Source organism: Panthera leo, chromosome B2, assembly GCF_018350215.1.
Source record: "Panthera leo isolate Ple1 chromosome B2, P.leo_Ple1_pat1.1, whole genome shotgun sequence".
Lineage (NCBI taxonomy): Eukaryota > Metazoa > Chordata > Mammalia > Carnivora > Felidae > Panthera > Panthera leo.
The window spans coordinates 77,717,242-77,740,801 of record NC_056683.1 but is presented as its reverse complement, the minus strand read 5'-3'; the positions used below and the strand labels follow the sequence as shown (position 1 = coordinate 77,740,801).

The window sequence follows — 23,560 nt, the reverse complement described above, 5'->3', positions numbered from 1 at the left end:
TGGAGCCTGCTTTGGATTCTGTGTCTCCCTCTCTCTCTGCCCCTACCCTGCTCATGCACGCAGATATAAACATTAAAAAAATTAAAAAAAAAAAAAAAAACATGAAAGATGACTTTTAGGTTTTAATATGGCTCTTTATGCCAGGTATTCAAAAAATATAGAACATTTCACCAGTATTTATATACATTTACTGAGTATACTTTTAAAATGTATTGGCTCTAATCACATTTTAAGAAGTCTTTTTTGCTTACCAAGATAAAATTGCTTTCCTTCTATAAAATAATTTAAATGGTAAACCTCTCATACTAATAAAACATAAAATCAAATAACAAGCTTTTTTTTTTTTTTTTTAACTCTCAGGCTAGCAAAAATTTAAAAGACAAATAATCTCCAGTGTTAGGGAAGAGGAAATTTCATATGCTGTTTATGGGAATATAAATTGGCATAATCTTTTTTGGCTGGTAGTAAGTCCCTATCTATTAATTTAAAAATTCCTTGATCCAGGAAGTCCACTTCCAGAAATCTGTCCCACCAGTGTACCCCTGACAGGAATGAAAGGATATATATACACAAGACAATAGTTCAAATGCCCCCTAGTCTGACTAAAGTTATTACAAATACATACTATGGAATTATGCAGCCATAAGAATGAGGTTGATCTATATGGAACAATATGGAAAGATGTTCATAATACACAGGGAAAAAGTAATTAGCTGCCAGGGTGCATACATATATAGAAAAAAATATATATAACTATCAGAAAGGTTATATATCAAATTTCAAACTGAATGATTACTTGGGGGAGTATTAAATTGAGAAGTGATGGTTAGAGAGAAAGAAAATTTTACTTTTTAAATTCTATGTTTATTTTAATGACAAAACCAACAGAAATACTGGATCTAAAATAAACAATGCTCACTTCGTTTTATACCTCTATCAAGATTACAGACCAAGCTAGTAATTCCAGAGAAGCCAGACACTCCTCTCTCTCTCAGCCCCATTCTTCAGCCATCTACCAGGGCTAGCTGCTAATTCTATTACAATGAAAGGATCCTGGGGGAATAGTCAATCCCTTGCCTACTGGCTCACTTGGACAAGGATTTCCTCAAAAGGACCACAGAATCCAGGCTATGGTTGACTCTTTCCAGTATCTATTCCCACCATACTATAAGGAATGGGTAAAAACCTCAAATGCTTATAAGAACCAGACAAGTAAAGGTAAATGAATGTGTGTGTGACAGAGAGAGAGAGAGAGAGAGAGAGAAAGAATACCACCTCTGTCTTTGGGCAATTGTTCCAAAGTGACTACTTTTCCCCGGGGCAGAAATAAAATAGACCTTGGTGACAGCCAATCTTAACCCACTTCACATGGGAAATGAAGAAAAAGTTTCTATATGTTTGTAATAGGAACATAAAAGAATAACCAAACAATCTCTAAGCAAAGGGAGACTTTTAGCAAGAATGTGTAGACTTGGGGTGCCTGGGTGGCTCAGTCGGTTAAGCGTCAGAATTCAGCTCAGGTCATAATCTCACAGCTTGTGCATTTGAACCCCACATCAGGCCCTCTGCTGTCAGCATGGAGCCTGCTTTCGATCCTCTGTTCCTATCTCTCTGCCACTCCCTTTCTCTCTCTCAAAAAGAAATAAACATTAAACAAACAAACAAACAAAAAGAACATGGAATGCCTTAATTCTATCTGCTTAATGTAAGAAGGAAAAAAATCATTTCATAGGATATCAGAGATACTTGGGGTCCTCACAGAGAATTTTCCTGAGGACGTCCCAGAGCAAGCTGGGTTGCTACTACTCAACTAAACCAAAAGGAAACTTAGGTTCAGTATTGCAAGATCTTTTGATTATTCAAGATAGTTAGAAATACAGATTCTTCCTGGAAATTACAAATTCATACTCTTCAACTTCAAACAAGACTTCAGAGCTAACCCAATGACCCTATGTTTAGAAAGTTTTCTATTAGAAGTTAAAGATTCTTTAGGCCAAGGCTTATGCCTTAACTCACATTTAACCCCACGGTGCTTAATAAAAATTTGCTGAAGGGAGGATGGATGGATGGACAGATTGACATAAGGACAAGAGCTGAACTGATAATGAAAGCTTTATTTGAGTTGAAAACAATCTAAGATGTAGCAGCAGCACAATAGTTAATTTAAGAATTTTAGAAAAACTGTTAAATACATTTCAAAAGCTATCTTAAGAAACTATATATCTGCCAATTAACTGTCTGCATAGCTATTCTGAACTAATAAGAAAACTTCAGTCTCCTACTTTGCTCTGATATAGAGACTGAAAAGCCAATTATCTGAGATAAAAGATAAATAAAGAAAAAAATCTATGGATTAGCCAATGTCTAAACTAATGATATAATTCCCTAGGCTACAGCCCTGGGAGCTATTCTATCCAGCCTAGAAAATGCCAGACATCACTCTTCCCAGTATCCTCATTATCCTCACCATCCACAACAACCTTATTGGACCTAATCTTGGTCCAAGGCTACCATCTTCCTCTTCATTTTCTAGTCTTTAAAAAAAATAAATAAATAAAATCACACAATTACCTCTACAATTACAACCTGTAACCTCATGTAGGCGTTCAGGTTTCTGTCTGAGGCTATATTATGCAAATTCCCATTTGGACCATGATTCTACCTCAGAATTCTGTAGTATAAAACAAATACATGAATACTACGTTTTATGTCAAACTAGAAGTAAAAATATCGTATGTCACACAGAGAAAATAAAGCTTTACATTAAATATACAAGTAAAATTTCGACCTATATATAGACATTTATCTATCTGTATTTATAACTTCTTCCTAGGATACATTATGTTTTTGAATACATTATGTGTGCGTGCATGAGTGTGTGTGTGTGTGTGTGTGTGTGTGTGTGTGTGTGTGTGTGTGTAAAACAGAAAACATATTCTTAGTAAGAAGTCAAATAAATTCCAATAGTTACTTAAATTAGCCAGTTAGAAAGATCTACAAGTATCCTACAAGTATCAGGTAAAACTAAAGTTAAGGCCCAACCGCTGACAAATATAAACATCCTACTAAATTGTTAAGCTACCTCCATCTTTCCCATAATTTAACCAAAGCGGTAAAAAGATTCGAATTATTTAAAACAGAAGCTAGATGAAATCAGTTTACATATAATTCTGAAAGCTGCTTAGAATCACTACCCAAGAGCATACTGAAAAGTTAAGACTGACAATAGTCCCTCACTATCTAAAAGAAAGAGAAGTCAAAGACATTCTAATTGAAAATTAACTTCTTCATTTTTAAAATTAATTACTAACAAAAGAAAATATACTCACCTCTTCCATTAACTTTTCATTTGGTGATGATGTACAAAGACAAACAAGGTAAGTTTGCTTAAAACTACCTTTTGTACCAATCTCTGGATGGTCAGAACACAGCTTTGCTAGAGCAGTTGCTTGACTTAACTGATTGGTTTTGATTAGATGTTTAATTCTCATATCCAACAAGATGGGACCCTCAAAAGCTAAAAATTCATTCACTTTAAAAAACAAGACATAATAGATTATTAACATTTGAAAATTCATTTGCAATACAAATACTTATCAGGAATATATATTTTTTTTAAGCACAGGAACTACTACTCTTTTTTCTTTGCAATTTTCTATTACTGTCACACTATTACAAAATACTTGACCTTAATAAGCAAAAGGAGATTACACTGCTAACTTTTAAAAGCTGCATTAAATATTTTCACCTGAGAGTACCATTTAGAATGAAGTGAATTAACTTAAAAATAATTTTGTATTGAATTCTAATAGCCATTGCTATTAAAATTATACTAAATTCTTTTCCTCACATTTATTCTTGAATACCAGAAAGTAGCATCCCTAGAAGTTTGCAGTACTGGAGCATTACACACTCATACTGGTAACCACAAAAGGATACTTGGATACGCTAGAGGATGAGATTCAACCAATTACTGTGTTCAGTACTGATGATGTATTTTTTATTTTACAAAGGTGAGGTCTATTTTGCTTTAATAGGTGTTCTAAAACAAATTCTATATCTATAGAAAAATTAAGGGAGTGGGTGAAGTCTGCTGAAACTTCCGTAGGTTTGTAACTTTTAAAACATTAACCGATAAACCTCAACATTTCCTCACAACCCACTTAAGCATAATACACTTCTACTCTGCTCAAGTCTTTGAATTTCCTACTGCCTGTTTGATGAACTACAAATAAGAATCTTTACTTTTTGTATTTGTGAGGGAGAGTCTAAATCTTAACAGTGCAAATTTAAACTCTTCCCTGTTTTCTTTATCACAATGAGAAAATCATGTTTAAAAATCTACTGGGTGATGGCTAGCCTGAAACCTTTGGAAGGCTTTTGGGAATACAATTTTAATACTCCAAATAAAACACACAATTTCTCTCTTTATGAACAGACTGGAAGATACGTCTAGTAAGCAATCTGTAAGTTAAAAGATGGAAAGTGAGAGATGTTCTTCCTTTTTTAAACATCCTTTGCTACCCACTAGTACCTTTATTTTTTAGGTATAACTGCACTATATTCCTGTATTCCACTGTAAAAAGACTCTCCTATAAGACAGTATAATCATGGCTCCTCAGTATTAAAACCATGAGCATATAAGCATTTTAACACAGAAACCCAAATTCCATCCTTTTCTTGAAGTCTAGACCTTTGTACTTGCCACTTTCTATTCTACTCTCTGCCACATTAAACTAAATCAAAAAGTATAAAGACTGAACACAGAGAAATAAAACTAAACATAACTTTACAGTGCCTCTGACTATATGTCTTACATATATGGAGCATTACTTTTTTTTTTAATATCACATGATTCTACTGGGGACAATTATATTGCAAATATCTTTTAACAGTTTAGTTCACTGCCAAACCAAAATCAGTAAAGATTTTAAATGAGAACTTAAAAAAAAAAAAGTGAAAATAAAGTTGTTCTGGCTATAAATAAGTCACAGACTTAAAAAAGTTTTACTTTCCTAGTCATTCTTTCAAAAGGAAAAAGCCAGCAATACAAAGTCTGGGAATTACTTAAAATATTCCCATTAAAACTCAAAATCAACAAATTCTGAGGACTGTGGCAAAGAAATTATTTAAAGGTGGCAAGTATTTAACAAAACTGATGACACTCTGAATAGAAACTCAAATAGTCCCTAAAATCTCAAATAGCAACATATAAATTAGAATGACAAATTGTACAAAGAAATTTCTGTGCTAGTTCAATGTATAGGAGGATATATGTTAATACTGTAAAATGTCAAAAACATAGTTGCACGTGGATTTTTTTTTTTTTTTTTTTTAATGATAAGAAACCACTGCCACGCTTAGGGCAAAATTGATTCCAAAGAAATACAGAGTATTAGAGCAGAAGGGACTTTACAAATCATTTTGTCCAGCTCCATCATTTGGCAGATGAGTAAACTGAGGCTCACAGAAGGTAAGTAACGTCCTAAGGTCATACAGCCAGTTAAGGACAGAACCAGGACCAGAAAGAAAAAATGGGTCCTCTGACTTCCAGCTTAATACAGTGGTGGCATTAGAAAACAAAATTCACATTTGACTAGTGTGTCTACTTTTTTTTTTAAGGTAGGCTCCACGCTGGGCATTTTTTAAATAGGCTCCAACAGGGGACTTGAACTCATGACACTGAGATTAAGACCTGAGCTGAGATCAAGAGTCAGATGCTTAACTGACTAGGATGCCCCTAGTGTGTCTACTCTAATCAGAGTGGCACTGTATAGCAGTAAAGAGCTGTGAGGTGGCATTAACTTTTAAGGGAAAATAATTCTGAAGCACGGGGTTCAAATGGATCAAAGGTAGATTATATCTTAATACCCATTTCAGAACCTAATAAATGCTCATTCTCCCCCGCCTTTCTCCATTTCTTCCTCACTGCTTTCCTTTTTCCCATTCCTCTGTATCTTTCTCTACTCCTCTCCAATCCAGACATCACAGATGTTATAACATCACCTCAAAGACTACCTGTTTTAGTGCTTGCCAGACTTACGAAAAAAGTTTTATATTTATCCTTGAATAGCTAGTCATAGCACATCTCATTCCTCACCTTGCTTTTCCCATTCCCATTCTAGAAAAGTAAAAATATCCTGAATTTTACTGGTGTGTAACCTTTCAATCTATTTTACCTGTATTTATGGACTTGAACAGAAAAGCAGGTTTTACCACATTTGAGCCTGTCAAGAGAGCTGGATTACATAAAATGACAATGTAAATGAATGTTTAGCCAGTTCAACTGAGAAAATAAGAAATGGCCTCTTCTCATAGAATGCCACATACATAATATTTAAAAATACTAGTTCCTACATTAAAGATAATTAACTTTAAATATATTACAATATATATGTTGGATTTTTGTGATAAATCATTCCACAAATACCAAACGAGCATGTCCTATGCACAAAAACTTAATTCAGACTAGGTCCTGAATTTTCCTCAAAGTGGAGTGAACTTATTAATTGGATGTGTATCTCCGTGCCAAGATCTGCACACGATTTCCTCTGTAGCATCTCTGAACTAGCTATTTAACAACCATCTCAAACTCTGCATACAAAAATCTCTACACTGGGATGCCTGGGTGTCTCAGTTGGTTAAGCATCCGACTCTTGATTTTAGCTCAGGTCGTGGTCTCACAGTTTGTGAGATGGAGCCCTCACTGGGCTCTGTGCAGACAGTGCAGAGCCTGCTTGGGATTCCATTCTCTCTCTCTCTCAAAATAAATAGATAAACACTTGGGGGGAAAAACCTCCATACCACAGCATATGTCATCTCAATCCACTTAGTTGTACTCAAAGCCAGGAATCTAAGAGTTGGCCTTACAAATGCTCTCTCGTACTTGCTTCTCACCCACACATCCAATCCACCACCTAATTCCGTCACTTATAATTCCTAAATACTCAATCCATTCACTCTTCCCTATCTCTACTCCTGCCATTCACCCACTCCTCCCAGCCCAGTCTTTAATCTACCAGACCACTTTGTTGCACTTTGTTAGTCTCCTGCATCCACTCTTAAGCCATCATTTCCACTAGGACTTGCGTCTTTTCTTTTCTTTTTTTAAATTTATTTTTCTTTTCTTTTCTTTTTTTAAAGTACACACTTGATTGTCTTCTCCCAGTTTAAAATCCTCCAATGGTCCCTTTGCCTTCAGAGTAAATTCTAAAATCTTCATCATGGCCTACCCGAATCTGCATTACCTATTCCTTTTTAAAAAATACAATTTGTATTTTATCATAAAAACAATTTAGCATTTAGATAAGAGAGAAAAAAAAAAGAAAACACATTCAAATTGGAAAGAAGTAAAATAATCGGACTGCAGATGACATGATCTTACATATAGAAAACCCTAAAGATTCCACACACACAAAAAAACAATTAGAATAAATGACTTTAGCAAAGTTACAGGATACAAAAATAAATTGCATTTTTATACACTAGCAATGAACAACCTGAAAAGGAAATTAAGAAAACAATTCTATTTTACAATTATCAACAAAAAGAATAAAATACTTAGAAATAAACCTAACTGGGGCACCTGGGTGGCTCAGTGGGTTGAGCGTTCGACTTTGGCTCAGGTTGTGAGTTCGAGCCCTGCAATCTGTGCTGACAGCTCGGAGCCTGGAGCCTGCTTCAGATTCTGTGTCTCCCTCTCTCTCTGCCCCTCCCCTGCTTGTGTTCTCTCTCTTTCTCTCTCAAAAATAAACAAACATGAAAACAAATTAAAAAAAAAAAAAAAGAAATAAACCTAACCAAGAAGGTGAAATACTTGTCCCTGAAATCTATAAAACATGGCTGAAAGAAATTAAAGACACAAGTAAGTGGAAAGATTCCTGTGTTCATAGACTGAAAGACTTAATAATTGTCAAAATGTCCACCTATCAAAACAATTTAAGAATTCAATACAATTCCTGTCAAAATTTCAATGGCATTTTTTGCAGAGATAGAAAAATTTAGCCTAAAATTCATATGAAATCTCAAGGGATTCCAAATAGCCAAAATAATTTTGAAAAAGATCGAAGTCTGAGGTGTCACACTTCCTCACTTCAAAATAATTTATAAAGCTACATTAATCAAAACAGTGTGGTACTGGCCTAATAACAAAGATATATAGGCAATGCTGTAGAACAGAAAGTCCAAAAATAAACCCTCACATATATAGTCAAATGATCTTCAACAAGACTGCCAAAATCACTCAATGAGAAATGGACAATCTTTTCAGCAAATGGTGCTGGGAAAACTCATATCCACATGTAAAAAAATGAAGTGGGACACTTACTGTATACCATATAAGAATTTAACTCAAAATGGATTGAAGATCTAAATTTAAGACACAAAACCATAAAACTCCTAGGAGAAAACAAAGAAGATAAGCTTGAAGACACTAGACTTGGCAAGGATTTATTGGATATGACACCAAGGTACATACAAAAAACCCAAACACGGACAACTTGAACTACATCAAACCTAATTTTTATGCATCAAAGGACAGAATCAACCGGGTGAAAAGGCAGCCTACATAAGGGGAGGAAGTATTTGCAAATCATATACCTGATAAGGAGTTGATATCCAGGATATATAAAAAATGTTTAGAACAATAAAATATCAAATAATCCTATTATAAAGTGGACAAATGACTTTAACAGACATTTCTGCAAAGAGGATATACAAAAGTCTAACACATGAGAAGATACCCAACTAATCATCAGAGAAATGCAAATCAAAACTACAATGAGATATTACCTCACACCATTAGAATAGTTACTATCAAAAACAAACAAACAAAAAAACAACAAACCCAGAAAATAAATGCTGGTGAGGATATGGAGAAATTGGAACCTTTGTGCACTGTTGATGGGACTGTAAAACGGAGCGACTTCTATGGAAAACAATATGGAAGTTCCCCAAAAAGTTAAAATAGAACTAGCTACCATGCGATCCAGCTATCCCACTTATGGGTATATACACATAAGAACTGAAAGGAGGGTCTTAAAGTGATATGCACATGCACCCCCATGTTTACAGCAATATCACTCATAACAGCCAAGAAGTGGAAGCAATCCCAATGTCCACCAATAAATGAATAAACAAAATGTGGTATATACATGCAGTGGAATATTATTCACTTTTTTTTTATTTTTGAGAGAGAGCTTGCGAGCAAGGGAGAGAGACAGAATCTTAAGCAGTCTCCACACTCAGAGCAGAGCCCAACACAGGGCTCAATCCCACAACCCTGGGATCATGACCTGAGCTGGAATCAAGAGTCAGACACTCAACTGACTGACGCACACAGGTGCCTTAAAAAGAAAGGAAATCCTGTCACATGCTACAACATGGATTATCCTTGAAAACATTATGTTAAGTGAAATAAGCTAGTCACAAAAAGGTAAATATGGTATTAAAGTAATCAAATCATAGAAACCAAAAGTAAAATGGTGGTTAACTACTGGCTGGTAGAAGTGGGTAGGGTAGAAGGAGTTGCTATTATTACAGAATTTTAGTTTTGCAAATGAAAAAGTTCTGGAGACCTGTTTTACAACAATATGAATATACTTAACACTGAACTATACACTTAAAAATAATTAAATGGTATATTTTATGTTACATGTTTTTAACCACAATAAAAAAATAAATTAAAAAATCAGTGCAGCATTGTTAGTCACAAAAATCCAAATTTAGAAATTTAATAAAAACACAACACCTCAAGCTCTGGGTAAGTGGCTCTTAACCCTGGCTGTACAATTATCTTGATCTTACAAAAAACTACTGATGCCTGGGGCTCAGACCCAGAGACTATGGTCTGAGGTAGGCCTCTTAAGCACTGAAATGTCTGAAAACTGTCCAGGTGATTTAGGCACAGCCAGGATTGAGTACCACTGCTGTAGGTATCTAGATTTCAGTGCCCAAATTACCAATTAGGGATAGTCTTAATATTCACCCCACCCCTCATCCTTTCTTGAGGGAATATATTACATTTATAAGAAATAGAATTTTTACTTAGAAGATTTCAGTCTTGCTTCCTTTTTCATTAATCTGAAACTTTACGGTCATAATGGATTATAGTAAAAATTTATGATAACTGAATTTTTGACATGATTGATATGAAACAGAATTTTTAAAAATTAAAAAAAAAAAATTCTCTGTCAGAGCACCTGGGTGGCTCAGTCGGTTAAGGGTCAGGCTCTTGGTTTCAGCTCAGGTCATGATCTCACAACTTGTGGGTTCAAGCCCTGTGTCGGGCTCTGCGCTGGCGACACCAGCCATGCTTGGGATTCTCTGTCTCCCCTGTCTCTCTCTGCCCCTCCCCCACTTGTGCTGTCTCTGTCTCAAAAATAAACATTTAAAAAGAATTTTTTATTTAATAAAAATCCACATCATAGATGAACCTAGTTAGTATGTAACATTAAAATTTTTGTGTGAAGATCTCATTATGAGTTTTACGTTTAAGTTCTGACATATTTATCCACGTAACATTATTATAAAATACACTCATTAATGTTTCAAGATGTTTCAAGAAACCAGTGAGTGTATTTTAAAATCATTTTTAGTGAAAATGAAAATATGGGGGTCACTATGTTTATATTTAATTACATAATAGTAGAGTATAAATACAAATATGTCATCAGCCCAAAACTGTGAGTGAATACTTTTATAAGCTTACTGTAGTTTAATTCTGTCAGCTTAATTTTATCCCGTCACTGATCCTCAAGGATCTAAGGGTTATATACAAGTAAAAGGCAATCTAATTTAGTAGTGATTTTTAAAAATAAAATCTAAAATGTTCCCTTCAGTTATTTTGTATACCAAGACAAGGTCAGTTAAGGGCAAAGAAGAGAAGCGGACACAAAGCAATAGAAAAAGGAAATTAAACAAACAACAGAGGAAGGGAGGGAGGGACAACCAATGAGAAACAAGTTAGGTCAACTGTATTCCTAAAAGTACTTAATACAGTCTTTAAGGTTTTCTTTTTAGTAACTTTCTGTAAGAAATGTCCTAACACAAAAAAAATTGTCAGTAGATTTAGGTCTAGGTTTCAGAGTCACCTCTTCTGGCATTCTCTGTATAGACAGGTAAAGATATAAATATATCTTTATACAAAAATATATATATTATATATATCTTTATAAAAAAATATATATTGTATATATCTTTATACAAAAAAAATACACCAAAAATGTACCACAAGAGTGAAGGAACTACAGATTTCTTATCCAAAAGTAAATGCAGCTGTAATCATATCTGGCCTCATCCTATTTACCTGGAAAGTATGAGTTATCACCTGCTCTCTCCTCCCATCTCCCCTCCCTTCAAAATATTATTATATCTTATGTATGCTAATACCTGATAAACCAAGGAACAATTCTCTACCTTCACTTTTAAATGCAAAGTTTATTACTGAAATAAAGACTTATTTTCTCACAAAACTCTTAAGGATTTATAAGTACTGTGGTAAAGCTTAAGCTTTAGAAATTTCCTTTGAAAAAGAATGGGTTCTGGGGGGAAAGACACTGCTGGGCTTCAAATTCAAGAAAGGACTGGAAAGATGATAAAAATTTAATCTGTGCAACTGCAGATTGATATATTAGGATAATATATCAGAATAAGGGGAAAGGCTGAAGGGATTCAGTGTGACTGTAATAGGGAGCTCTCTCAGAGTCTAGATTGTAAAATGATGACATAAACAAAAGAACGGGAAGCAGGCTCAGGACCAAGGATACACACACCCTGAGTGTTATAGACCTGGTACTAATCTGTGTGAATTGTTATTAAAGCTAGAACCCAAGATGGCCCCTAGCTCACCAAAAATGTTGAGAACAATCAAACTGGCAAAGGTGGGTACCTTCTTGAGAAAAGTCTGCTGCTTGGGTTTGACTATGTATTATTTATAATGACAGAGAAAAGGGAGACTTCCTCTTTTCTTATGGTGGTTCTGATAATAATAAACTTCAGATTTAAAAGGATAGACAGGAAAATGTAATTTTCAAAATGGGGCTGAGCAATAGAAATAATCCTAAATAAGAGTCTCAAAATTAATTATATTAAAAACATGGCTTGTGATTGTTCAGAAGAAGGTATGTGAGTGTTAAGTGACAAGACAGATTCACTAAACACAAATTAGGTTATACCTGTCAAATTATCCCAAAATGTCCCCAAATGTATCAGAGACCCAAATATAAAATGCAAAACTTCTATGAGAATAATCTATAGAACTCTAGGTTTGGTAGTGAGGACGTATGTATTTATGTATGCATGTACTGTTATTCTATTTTATTTTATTTCAGTATAGTTAACACAGTGGTAATGAGTTTTCAGATAAAACACCAAAAGCATGATCCACAATAGAAAAAATTCCTAAGTTGGACTTCCTTAAAATTTAAAATTTCTGCACTGTTAAGGAAAAGGATAAGCCACAGACTGAAAGAACATATTTGCAAAACTTATAAAGGACTTGTATCCAAAATATACAAAGAACTGTTAAAACTTAACAATAAGAAAACAAATGATCTGATTAAAAAACAGGCAAAAATTCTAAAGGGATGCCTCATCAAAGAAGATATACAGATGGCAAGCATGCATATGAAAAGATCTTCAGGATCTTATGTCATTACAGAAATTGTTAACTGAAACAAAAATGTGGTATTACTATACACCTATTAGAATGCTAAATTCCCCCAAATAGGTAATACCAATTGCCAGTGGGGGTCTAGAGCAATAAGAATTCTCATTCATTGCTGGTAAGAATACAAAATGGTATAGTCACTTTAGAATAAGTCTGGCAGATTCTTACAAAGCAAAACATAGTCTTACCATAAGATTTAACAATCTTACTCCTAGTATTTACCCAACTGATGTGAAACTTGTGTCCACACAGAAACTTGCGTGCAAATGTTTATAGTAGCTTTGTTCATAAACAGCAACTTGTAGCAAACAAGATATCTTTTAACAGGTGAATGGATAAAGAAACGGGATGAAGAATCTTTTTTATTGCTAATCAGCAATAAAACAGCAATGAGCTGTTAAGGTATTAAAAACATAGAGGTCTTTAATAAGCAATAAAAAATATTCAGCAATAAAATAGAATAAGCTGTTAAGGTATCAGAGACATAGATGAATGTTAAATGCATACTGCCAAGTAAAAGAAGCTAGACCAAAAGCCTATAATTATGAAAATCTCAAAAAGGCAAAACTATAGAGATGGTAAATAAATCAGTAGTTGTCAGGTGTTCAGGAGAGGGTTAAATGGGTGAAGATAGTAGATATTTTCACGGCAGTGAAACTATTCTGTATGATACCGTAATGGTGGATACATGGCCACCATGCATTTGTCAAAGCCTATAGAACTTTACAGAACAAAGAAGGAATCTTAAGACATGCAAATTAAAAAATTATTTAGGAGGTTGGGAACACCCAGGATGAAATGCAGAATACGGCAAAAAAAAAAAAAAAAAAAATCTAACTGTACTACAAGTGTTATGAAAGAACTTTACTGGAAGAGGTGGGGAAATACTCATCTAACTTTGGATGAATGGAGCCTATCAGAAAAATGGCAAGAGATACTGTACACAAGCACTGTACTCTAATCAATAAAGCCATTTTCCACAGAGGTAGAAAACATGTACACTAAGACTGATTAAGTACACAGATGGCCAATGGTGTAGGAGGTCAGTCTGAAAAGGCTACATTATTGCATGACTCCAATTATGTGACAGTGAGAGGTTTATGTGAGGTTTATGTTTATGTGAGAGGTTATAGATAAGCAAGAGAAGGCAAGAATGATCCTTGTGGTATGGATTTGAGTGAAATACATCAGCATGAACACACTCATATTTAGTTTAATACACATACAGCTGGTTACATATAGAAATATTTACAGATGTGTATATACACGGCTTAGCATACCTACATATATTTTCTTGCTTTGTCTGTTGAAAGGTCCTAGAAGCAATGACACCTCCACAGCAATGAACACACCCAGTAATCAGATCTTAGTTTCTAATACTAGTCTCTAAGAAAAAGAACAAGGGCTCTTTGGAAAAATAGCTGATTCTAGGACTGGGGTAGAAAATATGCAAAATAAGCTGGAGTACCTTACAGTGTCAGAAAGCAAGGAAGTACTCAAATGAAAAACATACCCCACAATGAAGGGGGTATGTAAAAGGGACGCAGAAGTTAAATCAAAGAGTTCCCAATGGCCAAAGCTGGGACAATTTGAGCAACTAAAATAAAGTAGTATTGGATTATCACCAAAGTAGACAATGAATATCCATTAGTCCATACTGATATAAATAAATGACTGAATAAAAGGGTGAAAAGACAAATCTGTGTAGAATTCCAAATAATCTGTATAGATACTGCCCCCTCAAGAAAGTGGAGCTTAAATTTCCACCTCTGAAGTGTGGTCTGTATGTAGTAACTTCCTTCCAAAGAGTACTGTATGGAAAGGGAGGAAAAGAATAACTTTGAAGTGGAGAAACTTGATAAACACATTACCTCATCCAGGTAATCAAGTAATGTTAATATCAACAATGAGAAGTCATGCGGAGAGTATGTACCCTTGATATGATGTGATAACAATGACATTTTACCTCTGTGATCTTCCTCCCCAAATCCATAAGCCCAGTTCTAATCATGAGAGCAACATCAGATAACTCCCAGTTAAGGGACATTCTACAAAATACCTGACCAGTATTCCTCAAAACTGTCAAGGTCATCAAAAACAAGGAAAGTCTGAAAAATTGTCACAGCCAAGAGGAGCCTAAGAAGACATGACGACTAAATGTAATGTGGTATCCTGGATGGGATCCTGGAACAGAAAAAGGACATTAGGTAAAAACTAAGGAAATCTGAATAAAGTATGGAAGTTAGTTAATAACAAAGTATAAATATTGGTTTATTAATTGTGACAAATGTAGCATACTAATTTAAGATATGAAGAGTAAGGAAAATTGGCTGTGGGGTACATGGAGACTTTTCACAATTCTAAAACTATTCTAAAAATAAGTTCATTTTTAAAAATAATAAATTAGGTCATAGTAACCTCAGTATTAAACAACACTACTTAAAAGAACTCTAGCCAAGTACTTGTTATGGTCTTTCACCCAATCCTTATATACAAAAAAGGAGAACCATGGAGCAGACAAAAAGAAAAATAGGAATATTTGATCAAACAACCATAATCAAACAGTACTGATTAAAGGACTAAAAGCAAGAAGGAAGATTTCTAGAAATATCTCAGGGGCTAGGTTTCTGGACACGACCATTTTATGGTTATTATCAAGGACATGGATGCCAACAGAATATATGTTAATAAGAGGAAACTGGTAAGGACAAAAACCTTGAATAACAAAATCAAGACTTAAAAGAATATTGACAAGTTGCTGAGACACAATGAATCTAACAGTGAAATTAAGCAGAACGGGGAAAAAAAGGCAATGCCTTGTGTGCCAAAAGACAAAGTATAAAAATGTAGTTGAGGGGTGCCTGGGTGGCTCAGTCAGTTGAGTGTCCAACTCTTGATTTTGGCTCAGGTCATGATCTCATGATTCTGGAGTTTAAGCCCCACACTGGACTCTGAGCTGTCGGGCTCTGTATTGACAGCACAGAGCCTGCATGGGATTCTCTCTCTCCCTCTCTCTCTGCCCCTCCCCTGCTCAAGCCCTCTCTCTCTCTCTCTCTCTCTCTCAAAATAAATAAATAAACTTAAAAAAATGTAGTTGATAATTTAAGGGTAGCATTTATTTTTTAAAAATTTTGTGTGATATTAGTAATGTCATCAAGTTGTATGATTATGACTACCCAAAACGGTTAATGTCATCTCAAGTCACACTAACATGTATAAAATGTTAGGATGAAAAATATGAGAGCACCAATGACTTCAAAGCTGGCCAGATCATATTTAGGGTACACATGCAGTTCTAAGAATTATACATTAAAGAGAACAACAAAATGCACTGAAAAACAGGAATCATGGGGACGCCTGGGTAGCTCAGTCAGTTAAGTGTCTGACTTCAGCTCAAGTCATGATTTGAGTTCGAGCCCTGCGTCGGGCTCTGTGCTGACAGCTCGGAGTCTGGAGTCTGGAGCCTGCTTCGGATTCTGTGTCTCCCTCTCTCTCTGCCCCTCTCCTGCTCGCACTCTTTCTCTCTCTGTCTCAAAAATAAACATTAAAAACAAAACAAAAACCAGGAATCATGAATGTAGATTTAACATCTTTAAAAATCTCAATTGCTATGGCATGAAAGAGGGATTTATATTTTGGCATGGCTTTAGGGGTAGCACTAGATCCAAAAGATGGAATTCTAAGAATGTAGTTTTTGCAATTTTCACAGTGAAGATTTTCTAATCATAGGTTAAGAATGGACTGAACTACCTAGCAAACCATTCTCTAGAAGTGTTCAAGCAAAGGCCAATTTATTATCAGTGATGTTTTAAACGGGAGTTAAAAGTGGGCTTAAAAAAAAGGCATTCAGTCTTTCCAATCTTGAGATTATGACCGAAGAAAGACTCAAGTAACATGTAAGCTTCAAGTTCCTGTGATATTCAAAGGCCATCTACCTCAATATGTTGATTTAGTTATTACAGTTACTTTATTCTAGGATGCTAAAACCTTAAAGTGAAACCAGCATTTAAAATTTTGAGTTCCACCCACCCTCAATCCCCCAAATCAAAGAGCATTTCTTGGTTTAGCTGGGTTGTAGTGGGTCCAAACTTAGTCAATTAAAAAAAAAAAATTCAGAATTAAGTAGATTACTCTTCAAATGCATGAAAACTCTAGAGGCTTTACTATAAACTAATGAGCACAGCCTACTGAGGTGTACTCATTCTCTCAGCTCTAGCTTTTCACTTCACACTTGCTGTAGGCTAGATTAAGTTAAACTAAGGGGCTAGAGAAGTAAAACTAAAAGCTCCCCATCCTTTTCAACCATCAAGTTTGAAAATGTAAATCAATTCGTATTTTTGTGTAAAATGTTAATTCCTTCAAGTTTTCCAAAGCAGGTAATAAACATACACTTCTAGTTTATGTGTGTGATTAGCCATAAAATAACTCCCATCAAAGAGACATTCTAAGTAACAGAGGACCAAGTAAAGACTATGGATGCAAAATCTCTTGTCATTTCACATCTGAGTTGTATTAAAGTCTGGCTACCTATAACCCACTGTACTGTAAGAAACTCCTCTTGGCTAAATAGTCCACAAACTACTCTAGTAGCTATGTCAGGCAAAGAACAAGAAATAGAGCAGCACAGAAATGGGCAGAGACTTTGTTAATAGAAACAATGTTAAGCACGTTTAAGCAAGTAAGGAAACTGAGCACATGCTCTTTTAAAATAAATCTTAAATCTCTGCTAAGGTAAAGATTCCATTTTCCTATTTAGCGTAATGTGTAAGTTTGGCAAAAATGCTATTCAGAAACTAACAACAGAGAAGAGGAGTTAATTCTTTAATTTAAGCTAGGTGCAATTTTATTTACAGGTTTTAGGCTAGGTGCAACAGGCATGATATAAAAAGGAGAGAAGTCCTGACTTCAATTCCTGGCTCTGCCTCACATCACTGGCAATGTGATATAGAAAAGACAACCAATCTTCCTGAGCCTCCATTTCTCATCTGTAAAATAGGGACAATAAAGATCCTGCCTTTTTCACAGGATCATTGTGAGGGTTAAATGAAACCAGTACTTCTAAAAGCACATTTCAAACCGTTAGGAACTATACAATGCAATTTGATATTATTAATATATTACATCCAATATTTCCAAAAGCTGGATAGATCAGAAAGTATAATTTGATTATAAGAACAAATCACAGTGGTGTTAGTATACTAGGATAAAACTAATATGCCAAAGGCAAAAAAATCTAAGATTCTCAACTTTTAAATGTTGTTATTATTAATTTAAGTAATGAGAGTCCACTCCCCATTTCTCCAAGGTCTTGAGAACACTGTGGCTAATCTGTAGGTATCCATGATGGAAGGCGGTACTAAAAATCATCTGGCTTATGAAAATTAAGAAACAGATAACATTGCTAGAACTATCAGAAAAGCATGGAGAAATGGTTAAGAGGGGAGCCAGGTAGAAAAAAACCAGCTTGAAGAGAAGTTTGGAGACTGGCTGGGAAGACTGTTTGGTAAATATCAAAATACCAGAAGAATTCACAAGCAATGGCCCTAACAACACTCCTTTCTCAGGGCCTTCACAATTTGCTATTACATAGCAAAATACCTAGGGTTCGCCATCAATCAACAAGCAAAGCAGCAATAAACAACAGAAGTAGTTTATTTACTTCTTCAGTTAAATACCCTGGGAAAGGTCTGGATGAAATCTGGGTACTTTCCTAAACAATTTCAAGAAAAGTACCAAAGACTGTAACTGTGGTCTTCTTCATGGTGTATATAATTTTTGAACTCTTTTGAACATTAAGTGTTATACATATTATTAGTGATTTATTAGCCACCTACTTCAACAGGATATCTGCCAGTTTAACTGGAATCTTTACTGCCCAAGCTCATCCAATAACAACAAAACAGAATAAAATAAGATGGAGCAACAAGCTGAGAAAGAGTACTAATCTTAAAGGCAAAGACTTGAGAGTTCTAGCATGAATTTCTGTCTCTGTTTTGAGGAAAATCATTTAACTACCCTACTTCTGCTTCTCCATCTGTCAAGTAAGTTATCAAATATAAGCTAGACTGCCACCTGTCAGGATGCTGCAGAGTGAATTCCTCTACTGAAAAGATGCTGGGAAAATTTTTAGTTTTTCTGTTACTCTAAGATTGTGTAATATCCTATAAATACATCTTCCCCCAAATAAAATAAAGGTGAAGGGCCTGAAGCACCTCAGCTAAAATGTAATTAAAGGTCCTTCTCTGGGAAATCTTGAGATGAATTATACTTATCAAAACAATTTTTTAAGTACTCATTTTTTTTCTAGTCTAGTGATTTTTATTTTCTCTCTCTCTAGAAAATTTACCTTTATCCTTATCCAATGGTTCCTGGGAAAGAATAGTGCACAGTACCGGGTTTTTCCACACCCCAGTCTCTTGAGCTAGAGTAGCTAAAAAATGCAATTCACAGCTGCCATTCTCCATCAGCTTTTCATGAGCTACCTATAAATATTAAATAAACATCCAAAGAATTACAACAGATTTTTAAAAGCAAGCTTATCAGGCTCTAAATATAATACTAACTTTTGAAAAGACTTTTATCTTAAAATTTTCACATCACATTACAAAGTGCTGAATTCCTTTACTTCTGATTTTTTCAAGATGAATCTCAAGAATTGTATCAATTATAAATTTTAATAAATACAATGTATTTCTAGAAATAAGTCAAACTTATTTTTCCTCCAAAATCTAAACCAAGAGCAAAGTTATTTCTCAAGGAAGCTATCAGAATATCCATAGCATAAAAGACCTTACACATTTTATATCCTGTGTTAGTAAAAAAAAAAAAAAAACAAAAAAACAAAAACAAAAAACTTTTTCCAAAAAACTACCATTAATAAGTGACAGATCTGCATCAAGGCCTAAGTGACAACATACACATATCCCAATAAAAGGGACTTTTGAAAACAACTAAATGCATGATTTTTCATTTATTTATTACATAGCCTTGGCAATATTCTATTTAAAGCTACGACACTAAAACTTGCTTACTAGTTGTTTCCAAGTGTTCATGCATTTAGTGTATTCTTCGAAACACAAAAGGACCAATAGTTTTTATCCAATTCAGAAACTGTTTATTGGGAATGTCTATGGGCAAAGGACTAGGGAAGAGAGCAACTGGTCCTGCATTTATGGAGCTTATCCTCTACTGGGGTAAAGAAAGGGGAAGCACAGGCTAAATGAAACAAATGCTGTTAAGCAGGTATAAAATAACGCCAAGGAAGCTCTGAAATAAGAGCAAAGTGTTATGGAAACTCTTAAAGCTACATACTATGTTTATACAAAAAGTCTATTCCTCAGAACCATAGAATCTTCCCACTGCAACAAGTTCCAGGGCTTGAAGAAATTTTCTTTAAGTAATTGCTGAAAACTACCATATAAGGATTTAGAGTTATTTCCTTCTCATTAACCCATATGGAAAATATCAACTAGTGCTACTGTTTCAAAAAGGAAAGTTTAAAAGTTTATCTTATGTCAACAAACAAAATAATGAGAAATTCAGTATTATATTTGCATATAAACAACTTAATTCAGGGATAGAGTGCCAAACAATGAAAAGTTCTACAATAATTATTTACCTAAAAATAAATACTTGCTGGGGAAATAACCTAAAACATGAGGTACTGATATGCTGAAGTAGAAACTACATGATCAAAAAGTTATTTGCAACGTGACAAACAAGACAAGACACCTTCATTGCCACAAACAATTAAGTATTATGTGTAAAATACTATGTGGAATCCTATAATATTAAGATATGAATCCTACCTTCAAGAATTTTGCAACTGATGAAGATTTTAATGGTTAATATTGAAATAGGAAAGCTGATTTCTCTACCTAAATATAGTTTATTTCACATGCTTCTAAAATTTGAGAATAAAATTCTCTTTAATGTATCTCTTACAGAAAAACATCAAGCCAAAAAATATTTTAAGAACTCTGGTTAGAGAAAGAGACAAGTATACTTTGTGAAACTAGCTAGCAGAAACATTCTTTTTAATTAATCAATTAATCAAAACGTACTTGAAGCTATAGTATATCCAGCACAATCTAGTGCTTGAAACAAAATTTAACATTCTTGAAAATATTCCAAGACAACTAAGTACTAAATTGTGTAGTACTACGTAAGGCAGAATAATAGCACTAAATAAAAAAGACAAAGCATGTGTTTTCAGTTATAGGAGAAAAGCATGAACTCTGGAATAAAGAACCTTGATTCAAATGACTACTCTGTAAAATCAACTGTACAAATTTGGGCAAATAAAAATTTTAAAGTATGAGCCTCAGTTTCCTCACCTTTAAAATGGGAAAAATATACCTACCCCCACAAAGGATTATATGATATATTAAATTCTTATAAAAATATTGCAGATGTTCAGCAATTAAACTGTTTCTAAATACAAATTAGGGCATTTTTTTTTTGTTTTCCCTTACTGGTCTGGCAAAGTCCTAAACTGATCTTAAAGAACAGTGCAATATTCAACCAATCTATCTAAATGTATATATTCATTTAGCACACATTTATTGAACATCTACTATATGCATGACATTAGTGTTAACAAGAGCTGCAATTAATGCTTGTTATTAGTTAGATGTTTTAAAGTGTAACCAAAAAATTTATATAGAGTAAAGAAAACAGACATAAGATATGCCTATATGAAATCTAATAGGTAGATATTCTCACCTGCACCAGTGTCTGAAACTGTTCCCACTGTTTATCTGATAACTCGACAGGCAGGCACAATAAAAGTTCAACACAGCTTCTAAAAAACAAAAAATTGGTAACGATAGAAATAATTATTAAGATTCAAAGTAAAATAAAACAAATAATTCTAGTATCAGTAGGTACCCCAAAACTATTCTATTTAAACTATCATAAAAGACTGAAGTACAGAATTAAAACAAAAGAGCTGTATCTGATTTTTTATTTACTCAAAGGTCTACTCACAATGCCAAGCGTTCCAGAACCAATGCTACATTTTCACATTCAGAGGTAAGATAAGGTCGGGCTTTAACATAACTTTGGATAGCCACTGTGTATACCTCCAATAAAGGTAAAGGATCTTCTGAAGTTTTCCATTTCTCTGCATATTCAAGGAGTGTCTGTTTTGGAAGGAATAATAAAAAATATTCAACGTAAATCAAAATACATACTGGCTAATCAGTTTTTCTCTCCTCCCTGAGAAATTCTGAAAAATAACATGCTTTATCTGTGAAAACAAAAAGTAGCTTATACCAATTAAATTATTAAAAGTAATAAAGCCATAGTCTTATTTCTAGCAGCTCTCTAGAGGAGAAAAGATTAGTGTTAACTCATCCAACAACAGCATCATTTCATGAAGGATGACTTCTTTAGTCAAAATGTCACCTTTCGGGGCGCCTGGGTGGCGCAGTCGGTTAAGCGTCCGACTTCAGCCAGGTCACGATCTCGCGGTCCGTGAGTTCGAGCCCCGCGTCAGGCTCTGGGCTGATGGCTCGGAGCCTGGAGCCTGTTTCCAATTCTGTGTCTCCCTCTCTCTCTGCCCCTCCCCGTTCATGCTCTGTCTCTCTCTGTCCCAAAAATAAATAAAAAACGTTGAAAAAAAAAAAAAAATTAAAAAAAAAAAAAAGATAAAAAAAAAAAAAAATGTCACCTTTCACCCCCAAACTTCTAAGATTTAAAAGTTGTTTTAAAAACAAGATACCTAGACCAGCTTGACCAGGAGGCATGTGGTAAAGAATTTCAAATATTTACACTTTTATTTTTCATATAGGGAGCATAAAATTGAATACCTAAAATAAATAAATTGCATATATGGTCAGAAGAAATGTAACTTTTCAGTTAACAAAAAATAACGGTACAACATATTGTTATTTTTTATGACAAGTTTTATCATTTTAAAAAAATCATCTAAAGAACTTCAACAAATATAAAGTCAAATAACTTGTATAATAAAGTGCTTATTTTTTTTTAAATAAAAACTACTCCTCATCCCTTAATGAAGTAAATATTTCAAATGCACCATATCAGAATTACTAAAAGGAAAAAACCCTGTTTATTCTATAGAAAGAAGAGATGGAATAAACTGGCAGCAGCATTTAAGCAGACACCCACATTTAAGATTCTACAACTATTAAAATCGTGGGTTACTAAAAAGTATTATCTAAAAGGTTCTATAAGTATGCTAAATAAAGGCCTCTAATTGTTTTTATAATATAGAAAACTGCCATAATTGGTCCTCTTCACACTTCAAGATTTAAGACTCGTCTTATCACATGTGTAAATTCAGTGTCCTTTCCTAGGAAAGAGGGTATCTTGAATGAAAACTCCATGAGTGCTTATATTCTTTGGCCTACAGAAGCAGTTTTTAAAAAATATGTAGGGGCGCCTGGGTGGCTCAGTTGGTTGAGCATCTGACTTCGTTCAAGGTGATGATCTCACAGTTCATGAGGTCAAGCCCCACGCTGGGCTCTGTGCTGACAGCTCGGAGCCTGGAGCCTGCTTCCGATTCTGTGTCTCCCTCTCTCTGCCCCTTCCCTGCTCGTGCTCTGTCTCTCTCTGCCTCTCAAAGATGAATAAATGTTAAAAAAAAAGAAAAAAAGAAAAAAAAAAAGTAAAAATATGTAGATAGGTAAGGTAGGAAGGAAGTTAGGAAGGAGGAAGGAAGAAATTACATTCTACCATTAAACACTCAAATCACTGCCTTGTCTTCTCTACTACCTCTAATAGTAGTTAAGTGATCAGAGAGGATAAGGAAGGAAGAAAGGACTAGAAAGGGTAATCTGGTAAATTTAAGAGCAATGTAGCAACAACTCATTTTATGAGCAGTCATACATATATCCACAGACCCTGACCCTCTCCAAGTTGGACAGA

General features: G+C 34.4%; 1 protein-coding gene across 2 annotated transcripts in view; it reads right to left on the bottom strand.

The window, feature by feature from the left end:
- Nucleotides 1-23,560, bottom strand: part of ZNF292 (zinc finger protein 292) — a 92,822-nt gene that overhangs the window by 22,963 nt on the left and 46,299 nt on the right. For both annotated transcript variants that reach the window (XM_042939303.1, XM_042939302.1), the window contains exons 2-5: nt 21,656-21,810; nt 21,392-21,470; nt 19,014-19,149; nt 3,330-3,532 (exon numbers count right to left, since the gene is read on the bottom strand). In XM_042939303.1, coding sequence (XP_042795237.1) covers nt 3,330-3,532; nt 19,014-19,149; nt 21,392-21,470; nt 21,656-21,810 — 573 coding nt within the window. The remainder of the gene's footprint in view (nt 1-3,329; nt 3,533-19,013; nt 19,150-21,391; nt 21,471-21,655; nt 21,811-23,560) is intronic.